At 44.2% G+C, this 25,066-nt stretch overlaps 1 protein-coding gene across 2 annotated transcripts in view; it reads left to right on the forward strand.

Moving 5' to 3' along the window:
* Window positions 1–25,066, forward strand: part of Nlg3 (Neuroligin 3) — a 396,857-nt gene that overhangs the window by 346,954 nt on the left and 24,837 nt on the right. Inside the window, exon 3 of one of the 2 annotated variants that reach the window (XM_076365758.1) lies at window positions 6,976–7,173. The exons of the other annotated variant lie outside the window; for it this stretch is intronic. Within the exon in view, the coding sequence (XP_076221873.1) occupies window positions 6,976–7,173 (198 nt within the window). The remainder of the gene's footprint in view (window positions 1–6,975; window positions 7,174–25,066) is intronic. 2 annotated transcript variants of the gene reach the window in all.

Raw genomic sequence — 25,066 nt, forward strand, 5'->3', positions numbered from 1 at the left:
GAATAAACAATAAAAAAAGGTGTGAATATTGAAAAATGATTTATACATATATTTTAGGAGAAGTCGTATAAAGTCGATTCAATTACGTTGTCTATAGGAAATTCTAATCGAAATTTTGAAAACAGTCATTTGACTTGCGGTAGGAATAGTGTTAAGTCCATCCAACTGGCTGTTAGTTGCGTTAATCCTCTGTAGGCTCATGTAACTTTGAAGTCACGTGTCAGTATATAAGCATCTTGTCGATCTATTTGATTTTGCACTTAAAGTGGTGAATAAAATTAAGTAATCACTTAAGTTAAACTTTTATACGCTCAGGCGTGAAGGATTAAAGTCATTGTAACTTGAAAGTTACAAAATATATTCGTTTGATAAGATTATTGAAACTATTGAATACATTGTTAACTTGTATTCATATGTGGATATTTATTAATTTTGTACTCCATAGATTTTGTTATAATCACGAACAAAAATTCGGCCCATAGAGGGTTAAGCATCTCGCCCTTACGCACGGCGATCATTCTTATCAGCGACGAAAAGCACAGAAACAGAACAAGTCTGCGCCGACGATCTAATACACGGCGGACGCATTCGAACGGAAGGAAGCCGCGGGACGCGGGACGCAACGCGCGGCGCGCACGGTAGCCCGGTAATATGTCTGAAAGGATCATCAATCACGGTCGATCCGAAAACGAAACGGGGAGCCCTAGAAAATTGCAGCGCGATATATTATCGCGGGAAATTGAGAATCGCGCATGCATATTCAACGCGGATTGTTTAGAACGCAAGCGTTGCTTTAAACCTCGTTTTCATCGATCATCTCGCGCCGCGCCGAAAATTGAGCGTGACGGGTTCAATGTACGGGAGACTGATGAACGCCCGGGATATTTATTAACATATTCCAACGGGCAAATAAAACGTTCCGGTCACCGTTTTTCTGGACACGCGTTAATCACATCGCGTTCATTCCCTCTGTCGGCGTTCAATGGAGCCACGTGCGCGCGCGCGCATGACAAAACCGAAGGCGTAGTAATCGGTATCGCTCGTGCGCAACGATGAATATTTTTTTTCCCCGTTGCCCGCTCCCGGCGAAGCAATAAAATTTCGGAAATAGAGAGAACGCCGGGAATGAAGAGCCCGCCTCTCTTCCATTGTGTATTATGCGCGGAACGGAACCGGCTTTGATAGCATCCCATGAACGAAACGTTTAACGAGAATCGGTTGGCGCCATGTTTTCAACGAGATACGGTCTCGAACCGACGTTTCGACTTGAAACGTTGCTCGCTTTCGCGGATCCCGCTCGAATGACGCTCCGACCTCCTATTAATTTCAGTGTAAATCGTTCGCCCTCTCTACTTTCCCTTCGCCCTCGTCCTATCCGTCTTTTCGACCTTTTTCCGCCTCGCTGTCTTTTGACGGATCGTGGAGAAAGTCTGGACTAGAATGATCGTGCTCTAAAAGGGATCAACTTGCTGTTAGCTGGCACGTAAATGTTTACAGTTCAATTTGCGACACAACTTTTAACGCTAACCCCTTCGCGAAACTGTATTTCGTATACCAAAATATGGATGAGTTTCGTTCTGTAGTAGTGGAACCTCGATTATCTGAATTCGGCAACTGACGATCGACGTGAGTGAGGACTCTAGAGAAATTTCTTCGAAGCGCCTTTACAAAGGTCGATCGTGCATATTCCGAGGCAAAATCTGAGAATCGGAATTACTGTTTGTGCACCGAGATTTTGAAGGATTTAGATCGTGAAAGACAGTGACTCGGTTAATATTATTGGACTCATTGCAATATGATCTCTTGTAACCAGTTAACTGTGTTCGACGAGTATATACGTCATCTTCAAACTCTCAATGGTGCTAACTTTTTCAACGATGGATTATTTATTTTTTGAGACAAACATGTAATTCTTCGTTTCGCTTTAGTTTTTCGTTAGGATATGTTTTAAGTGCATTTCGCCTGCATCTAACGAGTATACACTTCATTATTCGATTTTATTGCAATGAGAGATTTTTCAAACTAAATTCCCCACTTAACCGGTTAAGTAACTTAAGTCGATGCCTATAGCAGTCAAGGCGTTAACCCTTTGCACTCCAAAAATTTGTCACTAGAAATATTCAATTTATTTCTGTCAGATACAGACATTTTTTGAAACTAACTTAACGAGGAATCTATTCGCAAAATAAGAGGAACAATGGTACTTCATTTCCATATTTTACTTGACAGATTACTCAAGACTTAACGTTAAATACGAAATTTTACAATTTTCATGCACCAACCGAGTGCTGACTGAGAGGCACCTTTGCAAAGGGTTAACACTAGGTTCACGGACAATTATTGTACACTATTCTATTATTCCTAAAAGAATCGATGCTCGTTTATTTAGATCGAAACTGGATATATGATAGTAGGTAATTCGGTTTAGTTTAAAACTAAACTCCCATAATCTTCCAGCAAAACGAAAACGACGAATTTAATCATTTCCTGCGTGTTCCTCGTGGTTCGAGGAGCCAGCCCTAATACTGAAAAATCTCCGTTAACTCGTTCAGCGAGACGACAGGAGGTATAAACAAGACGGTGGTCGGACGGATGGTGATCGACGAAGCAATCTTCGAACGCCGGTTAACGTGTTCCGAGTATACGGAATTCGTTCCGAAGTAGACGGACGTACGGATAATTGGCGTGCCCGCTGGAAAATTAATTTGTCGGGTGCCAGGAATATCAGGCCGGAAATTCTCATCGTCCGGCGGCAAAGAAACCCGCCGCGTCCTATTCTCGCGCGACTTGTTCCACCGGGCAAGCATCCGTTCCGCGAAATTAAATGTAAATTTCTACATTATTCCCGGCAATTCCGCGCGATACCGCTGTAGTCCGGGTCCGTGTACGTATACACGCGCGCACGTGTGCCTGTGTATCCCTCGAATTATACGGCGGGCATCGTACACACCGCGGGGTGCAGCCGCTAAACATGCCGGCATTATTAGGTCCGCTCGGAAAAGTCTACCTCCACTTCCGGCGTTCCGTTATTCCGAGCAACGAGGAACGCCCGTTGATTCGCCCGCTAACAATAAGACCGAGAACGGTTTAGCCGAAGGTGGCCCGGAAGCGGAGGCTCCGCTGCCGCGGTAAATCGTTCGTATCGGTGTGTTCAACGATGTAATCGATCCCAAGGAACAATACACGGGTATTGTTAACGAAATATTGCAACGCGCTTTATGCTCCTGTAATTACTTTCGGTTATTCTATCGTTTTGTACGCGAAACTAATTGAACCGGCTCATACAAATATCAGTTCGCCTATTATCGGCGGCGCGTTTCAAAAGCGAGCCGATGCTAAACAATTCAGGCTAAACTAGTTGAGCACAAACGTTGGTTAGTCCGTGCGATTGGACATTAATATACGGTGGTCAATGTTTAATGTTCAGATTGAATGAGAGCGTACAATGTGCGCGGCATTGTTTCGAATTTCCATAACGGACATAATAGAATCCTCGCGGCGAGGGCCGCGCGAAAAATGGTGGAATAATATTCGATCGGCTTCGGGTCGCCGGCGTTCGAGGCTCCCCGGGGAGAAACGGGAGCGGAAGGGCGCACGGAAACGCGGAGAATGATCCGTTCTTGACCCAGACCGCGACGCAACCTCGTTCCGTGCCGGATTCCCTCGGAACACCCTGTAAACACACTCGTGGACGCATCTGAACGAATACAGAAAGCTCCTCGCCGGCGCGGGACGGGAAAGAAGGACAAGCGTCGGGGCCGGGCCGCTCTCTCAAAGGAAATGAAGCCAGCTCGCGCAGACGAAAGACACTCTCGAGCGAGTAGCTGCGCCGGTTTCCGGTCCCCCGCGCATCCGCCCGCCGTAAATACCGTTTCAATGGGCCGGGATCGATTGATAGCGATATCTCGCGGCGCGGCGCGATATGCAAAATGGAACACGGGGACCGACGGAATAAATCGCGCGATCATTTGATCGCCGTAACGCGCTGGTCAGATTTATCTGCGTTTAATTGGACAGTTTTCCGGGTTAACTGCACACCTTTTTTCCTGCTCGTTGATGTTCGACTCGAATGTTTCCGGTATTCTTCGTCGTCGCGACCGAGTCTGCGCGAATAGAATTGCGAGAGAAGACCGAGCTGTAAGGATTTCATTTTACGATTTCATTCGCGGAGGTTTCGCGGGATAATTGGAGAAGCTGTGGGATCGATGTTGCATTGATTACAATCGGAGGTAACAGTAACGGAACTGTAGCTGGAATGTAAAAAGTAAATTTCAACTGTTGGAAAAAACAAACGCCAAAGGCCAGCAGTTTGGTTTATTCAGAGTTTTTGTGCTTCGAGTTATACAGGTTTTCAAGTTGCACGAGCTTCGGAGTATAATTGAAAACCGGAAACTCGTGGGGGTAGGACTTCCTGCGAATTCGAATCGCACGGGTGAAATGAATGCTAAAAAGGCGGATTGATCAGTTTCAAGTCGTGCAACTTTGATTAATAAAATACTGTATTATTAAACTTTCCGGGTGAATGTCGGCGTTCGGGATGAAATTTTCGTATTTGAAGGACTAGGGGGCGAACAAATGATTTAATTACTCAAACAGCACGTGATCAGCGCGTAGCTTCCTTTGTTTGTATTAATTAAGCATTCATCTGCTGAAGCTTTCGCATATTTCAAAGAATTTTCGTCCGCAAAGGGTTAAACTATTACTAAATATTATGTAATTATATGTAATAATTGGGTAATTAATTATACATTAATTTTATATATTATTATCTATAATAATTTGGCAAACATTATGTAATAATATATAAATATTAGGTAATTCAGCTCCATCTGCTGTAGCTTTCGCATATTTCAAAGAATCTTCGTCAAAGGGTTACTATCACTAAATAATGTTTAAAAAATCCAATATCCGTCAAATCGACGAATTCCGTGAACCTAGTGTTAACTAAAGTTCCAATTCTACTACAAATCCGATGTCCACAACTTTCTAAAACCTCCGGAACTCGAACGAAGGTTACTCGATTGCATTTTCACTTGTATTTCAAGTTCGATCGAAGGTGCAACGTTCGAAGCGGAGATAACAGAGGAGACGCGCGAGAGAGCGGCGACCGCATTGAAAAAAAATTGCCGGATCTTACGGGGTATAGTCCGGCGGCTGTTCTCGCGCCCTCGATGTTCCCAGCCTCTGGCAATTGCTCGTTTGCGCGACGATAAACGGGACGACCCGCCGCTCCGAAATTCCTTTCAAACCCGGCGCCCGGCGTTGTTCGGGGGCCGCGCGCATTTTTCGACGAGTGTCGACGAGCTTTCGAAATTATCGATTTGGCAGCGGTTCCGGCGAACAGACAGCGCAACGAAGTTGACCCATTTTCGAACAGTAGAAATGCCGCCCTTGTTAAGACTGACGCCCCGGGGGCTGTGTGTACCGAACCGCCGCTGCGGAATCATTTAATTTGACTGAAAAAGGGGAAACGCAACCGCACGCGTCCGCCACAAAAGACTTTATATCCCAATGGTAAACACCATGTATACATGCACGTTGCGCGGGATCCTGTCCGACATATGCGGCTATTCAAAAGATTCGAATTGCAGGATACCGTCAAAGGAAAGAAAATGAAACGTAACGGACTCAATATTTTTCAGCGAGAACCGAACGATTCAACGTCGTCCGTGTATTTTTCACTCGCGCATTACCTATTAACGAGAGACACTGCTGTGGCATTAGAAATGCTGAAAAACCCTGGAGAAATCGGGAAGGGATTCAGAGGATTACGGTTGATTGTAGGAGGATCTACGAGGTTGGCAATGGGTCCAGGAAAATCCAAGAAAGGTCGCGGTTGATCACAGGAGGGCCTGAATGGTCTTAGAAGGTCTTACGGGTTCTTAAAACCTCTGAGAATATCCTGTAGGATGTCAAAGGGTATTCGAGGTTCCTAGGTGGACTTACAACCTCTTAATAAGTCATGCTACATACGGAGAAGCTTGCGATCGCTGTTGAAAGGTACAGAGAAGTCTTAAAGGATCTTACAGAATCTTCATCAATACTGGCAGTCTTTTAAATTTCCTGATCCTAAAGTGTTCTACGATTATCTCAAAGTCCCTAAAACTAGGATAACATGTTCCAGATTAAAAAATCCGAAAGGAAAGTGTAGCGGTGCGTGGCTCGCAGCGTTGGTAGGAAATAGCATTGACCACTTATAGATGTTTAGGTATAGGCAATTAAGCTTACCCTAAAGTCTGTAAGTCGGCGAAAATATTTTACACTTTTTATACGTGCGTAGCTGAATAGGCTACCCTACCATGAACGCTGCCAGCTATGTCCCGTAAAGGCTTCTTCGGCCGGCTCGGAAAAAAGATTCCGAATTAGAAATTCACAATATTTCCCCTGCCAAAAATCGAGGCGACGTTGGAGAAGGGAATTAGCTTCACCCTCGAAGTTTCCAAGGAGTAACGCCTCTCCGAAGACGAAGATAAATAAAGCGGAACCCGTTCTGCCTCCGAGCACTCGTCTACTTAAACAAATAACTTGCAAACATATTTGCCGCGAGCATTCAATAACGCCTTACATCGCGACGGACAGAATCTTCCATACACTAGTACAGAATTTTAGCGTTTCCTGAACGATGGACTTTTAAAATATTCTAAAAAAATCCTCGGATAGTCCTGAAGCGTCCCGAAAGGCCATCATCCGTTCCCTCGGGGGAATAACGAGCGGAAACTTTGAGCAGTATACCCCACATCGTAAATAACCGGGCCGCCAATTGGCCAGAACGATCCGTCCGAAGAAGCTCGTAAAGAATAATTTACAACCGGCGAGCGGTAATCCAACGGGCGCACCGTCGAGCCATCCGCAGATTCGAATTAATCCCGATTACGACGGGCCCCTGTAATTTCGGGCCGCGGTTACGGTGCCCGGCGCCGATAGCGCGGCCGGGGATGCCCGCAACGACCATAAGCGGGCTTGTTTTGATTACAGGCTTTCTAAACGCTAACACGGATTCGCACTTACGGTCGCCGGCGAATTACGGGCTGATGGACCAAATCGCGGCGCTGCATTGGGTGCAGGAGAACATCGGCTACTTCGGCGGCGATCCCGGCAACGTGACGTTGATCGGCCACGGGACCGGCGCCGCATGCGTCAACTTCCTGATGACCAGTCATGCGGTACCCGACGGTGAGTGTCTTTCACCATGCTCTTCTTGTTAGTGGAATTAAGTTCTAAAATGTTTATTGCAAATATGACGGGAAAGTTGGAACAGACTGTTGAAGCGTAAGGAATTGGAATGACTATGGGAAATGCATGAAACTTAGAAATTCAAATTAATGTTTCATATCAACTTTGACCTACAAATTGGAATTTAACCAGTTCACTGTGCCCGACGGTGAGTGTTTTTCCCCATGCTCTTCTTGTTAGTGGAATTAAGTTCTAAAATGTTTATTGCAAATATGACGGGAAAGTTGGAACAGACTGTTGAAGCGTAAGGAATTGGAATGACTATGGGAAATGCATGATACTTAAAAATTTACTAAAAAATCCAAAGTAAAATTTACAAAATCGAATTCCTTATTCTCTTCCGTAAGTTAGAAATTTTGGTTTAATCGATGTTTAAAAATGTATCAATATAATCACCGACGCTCCCGTTTCTAGTAGCTGAAATTTAGCCGGCGTTCAATGTGTTAAGAGAAAAATATTACTGTTTCATGGTAGAAAAGAAAATTGTTACCGAGGCATTTCCATTACGACGATTAAGGGAGATAACGCGTTGACTGTGTTGTCAGCTGTATGATCGATAGATTTTTACCGAAATTTCAACAGCAATTTTCGTAATTTTTATCGGTGTTTACATTTGAAAAGATTTCTACAGGCATCGGTTCAACTGACAACGTGATAATCCTACAAGCGAGATTCGCGAGGCTCGCGCGTTAGAAAACAATGCTTACCGTTTCAGATAACCGTTACGTCAATATTTTCAGTACCGGGTGGATCAACGTCGACAGTTAATTAAGAGAAAGGTTGTTAAAAAATCCGAACACTGTACGAGCCGGTGGAATCTGCAAAAAGTTATTTGTTATTCTCCAATTTGCGTTTCGTTTGTGAATCGAGAATTTAGCATTGTACAATTTATCTTCTGATGCCGGTTATAACGGTTCGAATATATAAATTCCAAAAATCATTCCTACCACTTCGATTCGCGGAACTTTTAGATTCGGGCTGATTCAATTTGTGCCCCGTTGAGTTTACAAATTTAACGTCAGCGGGAAGCATTTCTGTTTTAAAAAAATTCCTTCCTCAGCACGGGGAATGTTTCAGCGATTCGGCGAGGGCAGCGGGGTAGCCCGGGAATCGAATCAAAAGAGGTTTATTTCAATATTTCAATACTAAAGGCACCGGCGCGTCGCCGTACGCCAAAGCGAATGTACATGAAAAATGCGGGATCAAAAGAATTCCTTGGTCCGACAGAGAAGCCGGGCCCCTTTAATCGAGTTACAGGTGATTCGCCCCACCCGGAGCGTGTCGGGGACAGGCCGCCGCCGTCGCCGCCGCCGCCGCGCCGGCGTGTATTTTATTTCTGTCGTGTGCCGGCCCTTGGAATAATTAACGTCGGGTCACGCTAACCCTTTTAATGGCCGCGTCTAGAAATAACTGACGGAATATTCAAGATTAAAGCGTTAGATGTAAACGAGGGGTGAATAGAACCCGAGCGGGCGGGGCGGCCGGCCGATGGCGAGCCACAAAAACTGTCGCCAGCTTCCGGCAGTCGTTCCGAACGCGACTCGCTGTGCTCAGATTCGTCGACAAAGGGGTTCAAGGAGGAATTAAAAGGGGGCTGTTTTTCAGCGTTCAACCTTAAATCACTACCGCGGCAGGGTTTACTATAAAGTTTAATAATACAGTGATTTTTATTTACTACTGTTAGATGTTTCTTTGAAAGTAATTGCATCGAGCGTTGTTTAGGAAATTAACACGTCGATGGTCACTATCTCGAGCGTTTCAAATATCACGTTATTAATTATTGCAGTTCTTAAATCACGATATTATACGGTTACTTGAGGTAGAAAATATTCTAATCGACGTCGGTTGTCTTTTGTATACCAATTATTTTTAACCAGTTAACTGTGTTTGACGAGTATACACGTCATCTTAAAACTCTCAATGGTGCTAACTTTTTCAACGATGGATTATTTATTTTTTGAGACAAACAGGTAATTCTTCGTTTCGCTTTAGTTTTTCGTTAGGATATGTTTTAAGTGCATTTCGCCTGCATCTAACGAGTATACACTTCATTATTCGATTTTATTGCAATGAGAGATTTTTCAAACTAAACTCCACACTTAACTGGTTAAGCAACTTAAGTCGATGCCTATAGCAGTCAAGGCGTTAACCTTTGCACTCCAAAAATTTGTCACTAGAAATATTCAATTTATTTCTGTCAGATACAGACATTTTTTGAAACTAACTTAACGAGGAATCTATTCGCAAAATAAGAGGAACAATGGTACTTTATTTCCACATTTCACTTGACAGATTACTCAAGACTTAGTGTTAAATATGAAATTTTACAATTTTCATGCACCAACCGAGTGCTGACTGAGAGGCACCTTTTCAAAGGGTTAACACTAGGTTTACGGGCATTTATTGTACTTCATTCTATTATTCCTAAAAGAATCGATGCTCGTTTATTCAGATTGTAGAAACTGGAGATTCGATAGTAGGTAATTGGGGTACATGTCAGTGTGATCGCGTGAACATTTACAAAATAATATTTCTAAAATCCAATATGCGTCAGTTTGACGCGTTCCGTAAACCCAGCGTTAATAGCTGATAACGTTTCAAGGAAACTTGATTAAAACGTTGATTAGGCCACAGCGAAAGAAGACGGATCACGCGTGAGACGGTAACTCGATTCCGTCAAACTGTAAAATATTTAAATTATTCCGCCCAGACTCGCCACCCCATCCCTCAACGCCCGCCCGATCGCCTCGCGAGACGGTTTCGCGACGCGAATATATTTTCCCCGGCGAAGTTCGTGCCGGCGTATCGCGGGATGAAATTAATAACCAAACCCCGATGAAAATCATTTCTCAAAGCGGTCCGTAGCGGCGCGACAGTCGCGTGAGCGGAAACTGTTACGGGGCTGTTTCAGCACGCGGAAGACAGATCGATCCCTCGAAGGGGCAAAAAACAAAACAAGTGTTCCGGGGGGGCTTATCGTTAACCCGACCGAACGATAATTCACTACAGCTGCGGGCTGTCAATGGGAAGGGCCGGCCAGCTGATTCCACGGTAATTTAATGCGTCCGCCGAACCGTCTCCCCCTACCCTCTCCGCTCGTTGTTTCTGCGCTACGCGCGGATTCGCGTCGTTTAGAGGCGGGATTACGCTTAATATCGCGCTTCAATCTCAATCAATTGAGCAGCCGTTTTGTTGCGATCGGCCCGCTCGATCGCATCGATCACAAAAATTAATGTTCCTTTTTTTCGGGGACAAGAGAGTGAATTGGAAAGGGGGAACCGGGCCGATTTATCGATGCAACAGGTCCGGGGACTGCGGCCGCCGATAACTAATTCTGGATTAAGGGCTCGCCCGGCAGAGAATTATCGATTTAATTTATTAGCGGGCGAAAACTCTTGCGGAACGACTCGGTCGATGCTCGCGAATACCACAGAAGGTCCGATGAATTTTTAAGTCGACGGATTATACGTTCGCCGTGGAATTTAACACTAGGTTTACGGAGCGCGTCAATTTGACGCGTACTGAACTTTATAAACATTACTTGGCAAACGTTTATGTCGGTTTTGGTTGATGCAGCTACAAGAATACGTATCGTAATAACCTAATTTTAAATCCCTAATTTCTAAGATCTAAATGGTCGAACATCAATTTTTCTAGGAACAATAGAATAAACCGGACAATAAACGTCCGTAAAACTAGTGTTAATGTTCGATGAGGAAAAGGTTCCATCGGCGTCATGGAAGTCAATCGTTTACAGTAGTCGCGAATTCGAGGGACAAAGCAACATTATTCTGGTATGATTGGTTGCGTGCGGGTGATCGATATCATCTTCTGATTAATTAGCGCCGGTATGTTCGGGAAATGAGGTGACGTTCCAGGAAAATTCGAGTGGTTGACGGAACGTGAAAGACTATTTAGGATTGAATGATTAACCACTTGGCGTACTATTTGCTTTCGTTACTAAGCTCGTGTAATATTTTACTATCGACAATTTGTAAGAAATACAACAAAATCTTCCATTCTACTTCAGGTGGAAATTTCATTTGAAGATAATACATTGATAATAGGAAAATAGTCGTTTTCACGTATCGAGGCATTATACAAAGTTTAACATTAAATATCACATTCTGTAGTTTTACTGTGTCAAATCAAGTGGTGACTGAGTCACCTCTCGACTGCAAAGGGTTAATAATGTTCGTTTCTTTAATAAATCCAGAATATTCCGAATATATGTGAAGTTAATGCATGGTAATGAAAGAATGTTCTAGAAAGTGTGCGAGTGAGACGAGAGCATCTTTGTATAAATAGTGTGCGCTTTGATTTAGTTAGTGTTCTATTATGAGTTGTCAAGAAACAATTATACTGTTCCCAATAAAATTCTCTTCTACAAAATTAATCTTTAAACTCGCGTCCCCTTCGCCGCAGGACTAACCGCCGAGATTCGCCTCGGAGAATAAAACCCGACGCTATCCATTCTTCACCGCTTCTCCGCAATCAGAAGTATGAAACTCATCCGAATCCCAGAATACTCGCAAACCCTGTAGCAGATCAGCATTCACGAGACCATCGGAATAATGCAATCTCCCGCGAAGACATTAAAATCCGCCAGTGATTACATATCGTAATCCTTTCACGCTGCCGCAAGAAGTGACCTGGTTCTCGCGTTCCCTCGGTATTCCGAGGACAACAGGCAGCGCGGATCTCGGCGTTGTCCGCGACGCGGGAGGGAAAAGAAGGGTGTGCTCGCGTCGCTCGTTGAGCAGCGGCGAATTTAATCGTCCTGCTCGCCGTCGCGTCGCGCCGCGTCGCGCCGGGCCGAGCAACGTCGAGAGGCATTACGGAACCGAGGGCTCGTCTAATGAGACCCGCAGCCGCGCAAGTGCCACGCAACGCCGCCATTTCTTTCCTTAAAATGCGCTGCGTAATTTACGCTGATGGCATCAGCGATGAATGACGGCAATTCTGTGTCCGTCAGGGATCGTTTTAATGGAAAAAAGCGTGCTTAACCACTGCGTGTTCGCGTTTCACCCCCGCGCCGCGAATCACGTAATGGGTGTACCGCAGAGGTGCCACACGAACCTAGAAAGTTCCATTCGTAGACGGTTCGCCCTTTTGCGTGTCGATACTTGGGGGCCCGAGAGATAGTCCAGGCCCATTGACTAATTTATGACCGAGGGGACCACCAGGACCTGCGTCACGTGCGCCCTCATCTGAAGAGTTCTCCTTTTTAGAAAAGCAACCGGGAAAAAGCAGTTAGTCGCCGTTCCTCGTTAGAGCCACGTCACGTAATAAATATATTTAACCTGACTACGGACTTAGTTTTTATTTTAGAAGGTGAATCTATCGGATCTTTCCAATTCCATCCCTCTATCCCATACGACAGCGATTATTTTCCAGTATTATAATTATCCGGCTCTCTATCCGCTCGTTCGATCGGTTTACGAGCCGACACACATTCCTCGCGTTTGTTTTTTTTTTAATTATTCCGTGAACTTGCATGCCGACCGTGCTTTAGGTATGATAGCTTATCGCGAGTCGTTTTTCATGCCGTTTTCGCGTGATTTATGTACCGCCGGAATAATTCTTGATGCTACGTCGCCCGCGGAACCATTGCTAATGACACGCGAGTCGTCTTGTAATGCCTTCTGCTGTGCTTCGCACAACTTTGTTCTAGGGATTTGGCTTTAAATCATTGAACTATGTATACTCAACTAATAGTCACTTGTTCTGTAGATATAACTAGGTTCGATATTCAGTTTACCGATAAATTAGTGATTCAAGTTGCTTTATCTTCGCGTTGTTCATTTCCATTCGCACTCTATCCCTCGTCATTCACTTTTACGACTCAATTTCATACACACCTTTATATATCACTATTCCTACCGCGACCAGTCAAATGACTTTTTAAAATTTCTCAAGGAAAAAAGGTCGGCATATTTATAGGAAAAAGGAGCATCTACCGAGCGCCAATCAGTGCAAACTTCGTTTGTTTCTCGCGCGACAGCGACGGGGAGTGTCTTACTGTCATTTTTGGCCGCGTAACACCTATAATTGCAACGTTGTTTCCTAATTTATTCGCTACTTACTTTAAAAAAAAACCTGATCCATATCTCAAACAAATCAAGCAAATCAAACACCGATTCGAAAACTCTCGAGCGCAAACTTTAATCCACCGGCGAGAGCACCGATCGAATCGGCAATTCCACGGGAATAAACGTATCAGGTTCCGTCTAGACGACGTCGAGTATTTATGCAAAGTCTGTCGCGAGAGCAAGCGGCTGGGGCGGGCGAGCGGAAAGAGGACGGGTCCTCTTTGGCGGATCGCGGCTGATACTGATTCTATTTGGTCGACCGGCACGCGATAGAGAGAGAGTTCGTAACCGCGGGCATTATCCATTCGGATCCGGCGGTCCGCGTAGATTAAATTCGACGCATTAGATCCCATCAGAGGAACGACCGGTTAAAGGACACAGCGCGCTGCGGGGCCGGGAGGGGGCGGGCGCGCGCGACAAGCGGGACGGAGGGATGTGATTTCGAACGGCCGGCTCGGGCTACGTTAACGTCGCGCCGAGGCATTTTAGTAATTGCTACCGAATGCCACGGATACCTTCGAGAACGTAAGTTCCGGAAAGGGCTCTTGATAAATTTCACGGACCGGGCGGGGTGGGGCGAGATTAACTACGCCGGATTTAGGCGACGTTTCGACGGGGACCCGCGGCATCGACCCTCGGAATTAATTGTTTAACTGTTGCCCAGAGATATTGCGTATAATCTAATCCCGGGTTTCCCGTCCCCTGTTTGCTCCGGCAGGGAATGGCGACCCCATAGGTCCGCAACGAAATTAATTTTCACGTTCCGATCAATAACTAGAAATACGCGGGTGTCATTTACCCAACGAGTTTCGGAAATTAATATTCGCCGTCGGAGGGTGGGAACGAAGCTACGCGAAGCGTTCGATTCACCGTCTTCGCGCATTATTCTTCGGAGCTGAGATGTGTTGTACGTTTATTTTTCTGGATCTTGCTGTAAGAAGTTGAGGTGTAACGATGGAGGTAGGATTCTTGGTTGGAAGTTTTTCGGGAGGAATGTGGAAAATGAGAATGAGTTGACGAACGCCTCGGAAGTCTTAGCACTTCAGGTTGTTTTGCAATCTATCGGCAACTGCAACTAATTTTCGTAGTATTCCTAGGGAAAGTTAAAAATGCTGTAACATTTTTAACTTTCATTCTTAGTACAGAATTCGGATGTGTGGAAAATTGAATGATTTTAGGGTAGTTTCTTTAAGATTCATTCAAATAGTTAATATTATAACTGGTGCAATATTGGACAGAGTTCAAAGGGTTAACCCATTGTACTCCGAATTTCTTCCGCATTGTTTTCGATAACTCTGTATTATTAGGATATTTTATTTGAAATGCATTTTAAAAAATAGATAATTTGTGAAGAGCAGTGTGAATGATTCTTCTTACTAATAATATCGAAAATAATATAATATTATAATTTATTTTAAAAATATCTTGACAAAGCACACCTGTGAATAAAACTGATGTCACGCGCGACATAGGAGCGCAAAGGGTTAATACACTCAATTCTGCAATCCTCTTTTCTATTCCAGCCGAATATTGTCTCCTTATCACTAGGAACTATATTGACGATTTTGCAAATGTTTGTGAGTGCATTAGGAGTAAGGAAATCCTTCAGCATAAGTCGTATACCAGCAACAACTTCGACATTTCCGAAATCAAAGAAAATATTGCTCGCTGCAGGTGTTTCAGTCCGACTGTCTTAAAACTATACTACATATCAATTAGACCAAAAGCGTAACAGCTAAAAGAAGCCAGATACTCCAACAAGTCCAGCCTCGGAAGTCACGGAACTCCGAGGAGAATCGATCCACGAATTTGTCAGCCAATGACGATTTATCTCCCCGTGGGTTTCAGCCGACTTTCCCCGATATTCCGTGGCGCTGAGGAATCACCTCAATTCCAGTAGGTGGGGACGCTCGACACCGGTACCGATTCGTCTGGCGAACTACGGCCGTTCGAACTTTAAACCGTTCCGGAGCCTCCGTTCTTCCATGGAAGCCGGGTGAAAGGGTTGCGGCGGGTTGTGGACCGTGGCGGTCCGCCGGTCCCCGGAGCATCGAAAGAATCTCGCGGCTTAAAACTTCCTCCTCGAGTCGTCGGTGATCGTCAGGCGACAAAGGCGCGGATCAAATCGCTCCCTTAACGAGGTCATTTCGCCCCTCTCTCTCTCTCTCCCCCTATCTCTCTCCCCCTCTGACCGTGAGAGGGAATCTCCCCGTGTCGCCGACGGCGAAACGATTTCTTTCTTTCCTTCTTTTCTTGGTCGAGTGCCGGCTCGAGCGAGGAGAGCACTCGCGCGGCCCGGCCAACGAGCGTATTCAATAAAACATGAGCGTGGAATCGATGTTATCGGCCCAGTTTCGCCTCCCTCGATTAACCTTTCCCGCGGGAGATTCCGTTCGCGACGAGTGCCCTCCGCCCCTTCCCCGGGCCGGCCGTCGGGGTCATCGATCCGCGCTTCCTGAGATCGATACTCGAGACTAATGGCATTAATCGGGGCGCCCGGGGGCTCGGGAGCCTGCCAAGATCCAGCACGAACACGATCGTGGATCTCGCCGCGATCGATAAGGAGATTTCGGATTACGGTGTGTAACTTCGGCGCGCGGAAATTGGGGCCGAGGAATGCGATACCGGAAGTTTGATGGCGTGTATCGAAGGTGTTCTGTTTTGTTTTTCAGGGAGTCGGTATGCAGCGTGCACCGGGTAGCGATGAATATTAACTCTTTGCGTTTCGGAGCTGATTCTTACGTGTAATGTGAAGTTTCGCGCAATAAATCGATACGTGAAACAATGGAATAAAACAGCTTCGTCTGTGAATTTATGCTTCGGATTTAGTTTGAAAGAATGTCTATATATAATTGGAGATCACTGAATATCTCTAATGTAAAACTTTCGACTGCAGAGTTAGTAATAGACGAGGACACGAAGCATTAGTTTTTATTCAAGTTCGACTAATGACTAGGTTATACCAGCCGCTGTTCCTCGAAACTTCGATTACTCAATCTCAATCCCGAAGTTCCTCGCAACGAAACTCCGCGCCGTTTTTCGACGCAGTTCAAACTCCCGGTTGCTCGATATTAACGAATAATCACGGGCGAACTGATAAACTACCAACTCCTCCGCTGTCTAATGATCGACCCGCGTTTCTTGCCCGGAGAAGTCTCAATCGCCGAGTCCCGGGAACTTTAAGCTCGCCAATCGCGATTCTCCTCGAGAGAATGGCGCATTTAAAAATCCCCGATCTTGCTCGGTTCAATTGTCCACGGCAGCGAGGCGACTTCCGGCGAGTCAAAGGCGCCGAGGTGGACGAGGTCTCGCCAGAAGTATGAATGGGATCGCGAGGAGCGAAACAAAGTTCTTCTGTTATTGGATTCGACGAGTGTACAGCGAGCGAGGGACGGGGGGGGGGGCGGGGGCGAGAGGGGAGGATCTCGACGGTGGATAACTAGGGAACAAGGGTGGCGCGGGAAAAGAAAGGGGACGGGGTACAAAACAGCATCGAGTTAACGACGCGGACAGAAGAAAGGCGATTGTTGGAAAAAGTTGGGGGCTCTATCGGCAGACGCCTGCGGGCACTTTTAAACAGGAAAAGGCGAGAGGACGGTGGATGTGGAGGAAACGACGGATCGATATTGCTCTCTAACGTTCGGCTGCCCATTACCGCGCCGCGGAATGACGTACGGCAGCCAGCGCAGCGCCAGACGCACACGCTGCCCCTCTGTACGTGACCGCGCGCACCTCACGCGTGTGCGACGCGCGGAACGCCGCATGCGGCCTCCTCCGCCGCCTAGTCATCGATTCTCATGGCCCAGCCTCTTTAACGCTTTCGCTGCTGCGTAAACACTCGGCGAATCTCTTATGCTGAAACTGTTTTCTTAACCGTTTGCACTCGGAGGTTTCTCAGAAATATTTAGCAATATCGTGGGATGAATGGTTCGTTACGCGGGAGGCCGGGTCATGTTCCGGGTCATGCAAATAGAGTGACTGCGTTTAGAAAATCATGAGTTTCGAATCATGGCTGAAGGAATGCGATGAACTGTTTTGAACGGAGCGATTGGATCGTGAGAAATCGTAAGTGATCTCACTGAAAATTCCCACCCGAACGATTCAGTTTTCTGAAAAACTGCCCACATATCTAACAATAGACCGCTCCATTCGATGCGCAATCAGTAATGAGATTATTTCGATTAAAACAGTGGTAGTATATTATTCTTCTTGTGGAGACAGGATCAAAGTAAACAACTATATTGCTATTATCAATGTATTATCTTCAAATGAAATTTCCACCTGAAGTAGAATGGAAAATTTTGCTGTATTTCTTACAAATTGTCGATAGTAAAATATTATATGAGCTTAGTAATGAAAGTAAATAGTACGCCATGGGGTTAAAGTCTGAACAGATGCACTCTTGTTTCTATAGCGAAATTTTCAAAAGTCAGTTGAACTGCTCGGTAGTTTCAATGTTAACGCCGCTAATACCTATCTCTGGATATTGTTTATTCAATCGATTATCTTCAATTATCTCCTTTACGATACCAATTTCCTATTGGTCAATAGGCTCAGGCGTAACCAATCAAAATCACAAACAAAACACACAGAGGAAGATACCGCCTGTTACTGTACCGTCCAACTGATACCGATCAGATGTTCCGAATCAGCTCTGCGATTCTCATTTGCATTGCTAAATCCGAGAAGCTGATACTTTCAGAAGTAGCTATTAGGAGTCTTGAAGCTTTCATTGTACGAATACTCCGAACTACCCGAGAAACTTTGAACTTGTGAAAAGTTTCGCAAGTTTGATTGATGGCTCGTGCAAATGCTTGTTTAATTTCAGCCTTTCTAAATTGCCCTGCGAAAGTTTGTATCTTTACAAAAATTTCCTATGTAATTACAGCAGTTTTTTATTCTTTGCTTTGCAACACTTCAAACAGAATGCATGAAGAATAGATACATGTCCGACAAATCCTCGACTTGTACTACTTATGAAATAACGTATTCTTTGTTCTCTGCGCTCTCATCCAATCTTTAACGCTAACCGTGAGACACAAGCCGATTTCTAAATTGCTCTGCGAGAGTTTGTATCTTTACAAAAATTTCCTACGTAATTCGAGCAATTTTTTATTCTTCGCTTTGCAACACTCGAAAGAGAGTGCACGAAGGATACATAGATACGTGCCCGGCAAATCCTCGACTCGTACTACTTACAAAATAATGTATTCTTTGTTCTCCGCGCTCTTTGGACGTTTATTCGCCTCTCATCCAATCTTGAACGCTAACCGTGAGACACAGAAGCCGCGGACAACGCGGCCAAGGCAAAACAACGCCGCTGTCCGCTTACACGGACGACTATTTTTCGCGAGTCATGCTCGCGGAATGCACTCAACGGGAGGGACGAGCCGGAGGGGCCGCTTAATGCGCTGCGAAACCGCGAACAGTCGCGCCGGAGATTGTGTTTATAACCGCGAAGAAAGAGGAAAAACTTGTTCGAGTGCCCGGTTAATTTAAATATCGACCGCGTATATACATTTCGGCGGAAAGCCGCGAAAGAAGAGGACTTTAAGCCGCTTGCGACTTATGAATATTGCCGCGCTGCGCGAGCTTTTACTCCCTCCTGCTTTTCTCGTCCCATCTTTGCCCTTGTCTCCCCCCGGCGACCGGGGAAGCATAACAATTTCAAGGAACAGGAACTTCATTTTCAATGGAATGAGAGAATAATATACATTGGCCTGGAAGATCACTAAATATTGTAGTATTTAGGCACTAGTGTTAGACAAGTTCTAATATAAGAGCCACACTCAGATAGAGATGTGAAAATAGTGACACACACTATAGATTAATATTAATTATTTTGCCTTCGCCATAAAGACGCTACTATGCATCTACCCCCGGTTGGACATTGTAAGGCCGGGGGAAAATTTTTTGAAAAGCAAATCACTGTATTCATCTGAACTGACGTTAAATGTCCCTTGTTTCATTAACAATTATTAAGATTTATCGTGAACGCAGATATACGATAAATATAGAAATCTTCTGTTTCGTAATTCTATTGATATTAAATTATAACAGGCGTATTGTTGTATGTAATGTAACAGGATGTATAAATAAGAAGATAATAACTCCGATGAAAGTAGATATAAATAGCCAGTGTAACTATAAATGTCTGTCCCAGCCAGTATATTCCACCGACGTCTCAGGTAATTTCTACGTGGGAGACTGTCGTCTGATGGCACGGTCGATAAGTTGATAAACTTTGCCTGTACGAGAGTATCGAGCGGGAACTTCGGGGACGTGGTCAATGATAGCAAGTATTTCGTGAATATTCGGTGTATAGAAGCCGTATGAATGGTTAGAGAAACAATGGGGAAGAATTCGGGACAGGTACGGGGCTAAAAACGAACCGAGTGGAATGAGAACGTTTCCGATCGGACAATGGAGTTTTTAATGAACGGTTTAATTACCGAATATCTCTCGTGAATTAATATTTGGAAAAAGTACGGTATTGTCGTTGATAAAATAAAAATATACCGCGAAAGACGATAACGTCTGACTAATGCCGGAGCTATACCACTTAGAATCGTTTCGTCTTAACAGCGAGACGCGCACCGCGTAAAATATTGAAACGTTAACACACGGCACCGCGAAATTTATGGCGCAACGTTACTCTGTATGTTCCGCCGGTCGTTTTTATTTTCATTCAGACACGTCGTTTTGAACGAAGCCCGGGAAATTTGAAGTACGCGTAATAATAATACGCGTTACATTCGCTCGCTCGCTCGCTCGCTCTCCGGCATTTCTCTGTGTCATGTAGGTTATCAAGATAATGTATGACATGGAAGGTAGTTATGAAATGTTACGGCTTCCTTTTCTGTACATCTATGTCACGCGTACGCCAACAATACACACAAAAGACCACCCGAATGTGTATTTAGTGTACAGCGTGGTGGATGCGCCGCGTCGTAAACAAAATGAAAAGTCGCGGCAGTAATTAAAATATCTCTCGAAAATTATTTTTCCTGGGTCGCGAATGGGACACTAAATGGAGGTTTACAAGGGCATTCGAAGTATACGTTAAATCCTTGAAAATGAATTTCGTTATTTTAACGACAAACTTTTGTAGCTAGAATAGAAGGTTGCGAGCAAGTAGTTGCTCGAATAGAAGATCCGTGTATAGTTTCTTTGTTTTCTAGTATTTAACTATTTAGGGACGAACGTCGCCATATTAACTAACTTTGAAACCCAAAACAGAAATTTTCAAACAAATCATTTGGTTATTTAAACAGTGCATACCTCGTTTTTAGTGTTCATCACTCTAACGTATAGTACAACTTTCTACGTTTAGTTATAGTTTTCTTATTTTCTAGTATTTAACTCTTCAGGGATGAACGTCACCGTATTAACTAACTTTCGAACCTAATATAGAAATTTTCAAACAAATCATTTCGTTATTTAAACGATACAATACCAGTGTATACCTCGTTTTTAGTGTTCATCACTTTAACGTATAGTACAACTTTCTATATTTAGTTATAGTTTTCTTGTTTTCTAGTATTTATCTCTTCAGGGACGAACGTCGCCGTATTAACTAACTTTCGAACCTAATATAGAAATTTTCAAACAAATCATTTCGTTATTTAAACGATACAATACCAGTGCATACCTCGTTTTTTAGTGTTCATGACTCTAACGTGTAATACAACTTTCTACAATAAAAGTTTCAAATACCATCTTCTCCAAAGTGATTAGGTGCACCCAGCATCGCACAGTAAGCGCACGACCGCTAATTAAAGCAATCGATACAGGCGAGTCGCTAATCGCCTCACGAAAGATAGCAGCGCACGCATTCGACGGTCATCGACGCTTTTAAGGGTTTACGAGGTTATCATTGATCTAGGTTAATTGGTATACTGGCCAAAGTGTGTCGTACTCTTAGGTGACGGATGTTGCAGTGCGCCATCTTGCCTGCTACCAACAGGACATATGCATATTAATGGGTGAGCTGACAGGTTAATTTTCCCATGACTGGATATCGAGCAACTCCGGCCGCACAACAGCGGCACCGACGTGTATTGCCCCGACAGAATCTTCAGCAGCGTGGACAAATGAAGTCTGTCGGAAACGTTTTTCCACTTCTCCATCCGCGTAGCCTATCCATAATTGAACTGTTCCGTTCAATTGAAGCTGACTCATTGATTCTCCGATAACTGCCGGCCGGCCGGAGGGGTGGAGCGAGAAAAAAAAAATAGGGGAGAAAGTAATCGATGCGGCGGTGGTTGTTGTTGTTAAAATTAATTTCTGCGCTTTGATCGTCGCCGAAGACGCGTGACGCAACGTTGTCGCAGAGCGCGCGGGCATTACAGAAACACGCGTTAGTTAAGGGGGAAACCGTCAGTCAGCGTCCGTGCGTTGAGTGACAGATACCGGGACAGCAAAGGGGCGTCGTCCGAACTGCTGCTGGTGCTCGGACATTGATGGTGACTAGAGCTAATGGCTCGACGCATCTTGGCTCGCGATAAGTATCGTGTTCCCCGCAAGATTCTCGAATACGTATCGACAGGCTTCATCGCGACAAAACCATCCGCCGAGATTGCTCCGGGCCGCGGATCGATCGAGATCTAACGGCGAGGTCAGCCTCGCCTCGAATCAATCCATCCACATTGCGGTCTTTGTTTCGGGAAATAGGTGACACGCAGATGATCTGAAATTCGTTGCTTGGTATGGAAATAAATGGATTTTTCTTATAAATTCCGGTGATTTCTTGTTCTCGAAGAAGATAGATGGACTAATATCTTTTCTCAGTTCTGAATTTTTAGGTAGGCTAATGACCGGTTAATAATTTGCAAATCCAACAGTTCAAATGAGTTCAAGGAACTTGGCACTGGGTTTACGGACATTTATTATACAGTTCATTCTATTGTTCCTAGAAAAATTGATTTTTGATCATTTAGACCTTGGAAATTAGAGGTTTAAAACTAGACGGATCAAAATCGACGTAAATATTCATTAATCAGTTGCGAAATGCTGTTTATCTAATCCTATTCAGAAAAATTCAGAAGACCTACCATACCTGCGCGTTCGTAATCAAAGTCGCGATCGCCGAGCTTATCAAATTCCTCATCCTCATCGAACTGTCGGACAATGGGTCGCAGTCAATGCAAAAATATTTATTTTGTATTAATCGAGCTATTATTTACAATTAACACTAGAACTACCGTACTCGTCAAAATGACTGGTTTCGATTATTTTGTTCAGCAATTACTGATATCTTCGAAGCATTGAATATTCGAAACGATTTCGAAAATAAATAGTTCCATTTCAGTATTATAATGAACGCCTGAAGAAACTGAAAATAATCTATTGTTACAATTTGTATAGGAATTGCATATCAATCGTATTAAATGCTCGGTAGTTCTAGTTAAACAGTCCTTAATCGATTACACCAAATTTTCCATAACTCTAATTACTGAAACACAATCCACTTAAGAAAGAATTTGCGTAAGATTCTCCCACGACAATTTCGAAGTTGCAAAATAGCCAGTGCCTTAAAGCACCGTATTATCAGTCTCGGCTCACTTCATCGAACGATGAATACAATCGCCGCAAGATCTCGGGGCGAGTCGTTCGGCGTCCAATATGAAGATTAACGACTCCCAAGTTCCCGATTAAACGGGGGATCGGGGAAAACGGCGGGCGCGGCCGCTTTTGTTTCGAGCCGCGAAAACAACGTTATCTTGATCCGCTAACGAAGCCAACCGAAACCACGATAACCGCGCGCGACCGAAAATCTTTGATATCCCGGGCCGCCGCCCTCGTCGACGTCGTTTCCCGTGGAAATCCTTCGGAAATCCGTTCTCAAAATACACGCCGGCGTCGTCGAGCGCCGCTTTCGCTCGGATAATGATGTATCGTCGTAAACCGCTGCGATAGGATTACTCGTCCACGATGAGGACCGCCACCAATACCGAAGATTAACGACGTCTGTGATTTAAGTATCATCGGGATCGCAGTCGCGGCTGAAACTGGCGTACCAACGCTGAAACGTCGAATCATGAGTCACGGGGATAATCATTTCATCGTCGTTTGTTTAACATTTTTACTGTTGTTCCATCTGAATTTGGGATGATAATTATTTGTAGAAAGATATCCACTATTTTTGGATCTGCAAGATATAAGAGGGTTGAGAGAATATGCAGATTTTGATTTTTCGATTTCTAAGTTGTAGACAGAATTGCTTCGACTGTATATTTCGGTGAATACTGATTAGTGTGAATCCTTTGCACTAGACTATATATTTTATCATAAATATTCATTATTTTCAGATGGATTGTCTTATTTCAATGTTTATTTATTAACCCTTTGCACTCGAAAGTTTCTCGATGGAAATATTCAACGTTTCCTGACGAGATATAGGTCGTATTGTTTGAAACTGATTTAACGATGATTCATAGATAAATTAAGCAACAGAGGTGTTTTATTTAAATATTTCACGTAGCAATGCAAACTTTAATTTGAAATATTAAATATTCAACTTCATAGTTTCGTTGCATCGAATCACGTGGTGACTGAGAGTCCACCTCTCGAGTGCAAAGAATTAAGTATTGAATTTCAAATTTTATTTTACTGTGTCGAATGAAATGGTGACTGGAAGTCACCTTTCGCGTGCAAAGGTTAAGTTCCACAATATACGGTAGGAACAGAGTAGATCGAACACTGTAGATATTTTCCTCGAGAGATGTTTCGAATATTCCAGGAAAGAAAGACAGCATTTCGCAGAGACACAATTTCGAGATTCCTCGATTCCCCTTTCTTCTTGATTTGTAACCGAGGAAGTGGGTGCTATTGGCAGAGCGGAGACTCGCGCGAGGTCACAGATTTCCGTGATCATTTAGAATCCTGTTCTTAAACCGCGACGTATGCCACTTCCATGCCAACCAACCGGATGAATTTCCCTCGCCGCGGACGACCTGTCTCTCCATGAGCTCCGTGTTGGCCGGTGTACTTGATTTTTCCGCGATACTGGTCCCACAGAGACCGAAGTAGCTGCACTTTACTCCAGCTGAAGATTTATTTCAACTTTCCCGTTTGATTTTGCTGGATAGCTCGTCGAGCGAACCGGTTTCTCGCAGGTGGATTGGTCCCTTTTCGCGTATCAGCCACTTCCGCGATCATGGGCACGCCTCTGAAGTGTGGATAACGCCTTAACCCATTTGCATCATTCGAAGAAGTGTAAAATTGGCCCATATCACCAAAAATCTGTTCTATTGCATCAAAATAAAAGTGGTTTGAAACGTATAGAAAATTATAAACAGAGTGGTGCAAACAAAGAAACGTGAGAAATAAAATGTGTCTTCTTTTTCTTGTGATCTTTGGAAATGGATGATTAAATAACGAAACAGTAGATATTTTACAGTGTGACTCTATTATAACGACTTTGGTAAACACGTCTAGCTCTTTCAAGTTCTCGAATGCGATTGACTCGGAACACCCAAAAGTAAGTTGGGTTCCGCTTTCCTTTACAAGACCGTTTATGGCCTTGTCTGGAGAAAAGTCTCTTGACTTCGCGTGAGAAAATCCAGATACATCTAGCTGCCTTTCTATCTTTGTTTGGACTAAAGATATATGAACGTTGGGCATTTTTGATTTTGCCAGCATTAGTAATAATTCAACAGTGATATACAATCCACACGTTTGCGAGTATTCTTCGATGAACTTATATCGATGACTATTGGAAAATGTTGACCAGCAAACCT

The sequence above is a fragment of the Nomia melanderi genome, chromosome 3, assembly GCF_051020985.1.
Source record: "Nomia melanderi isolate GNS246 chromosome 3, iyNomMela1, whole genome shotgun sequence".
NCBI classification, from domain to species: Eukaryota; Metazoa; Arthropoda; class Insecta; order Hymenoptera; family Halictidae; genus Nomia; species Nomia melanderi.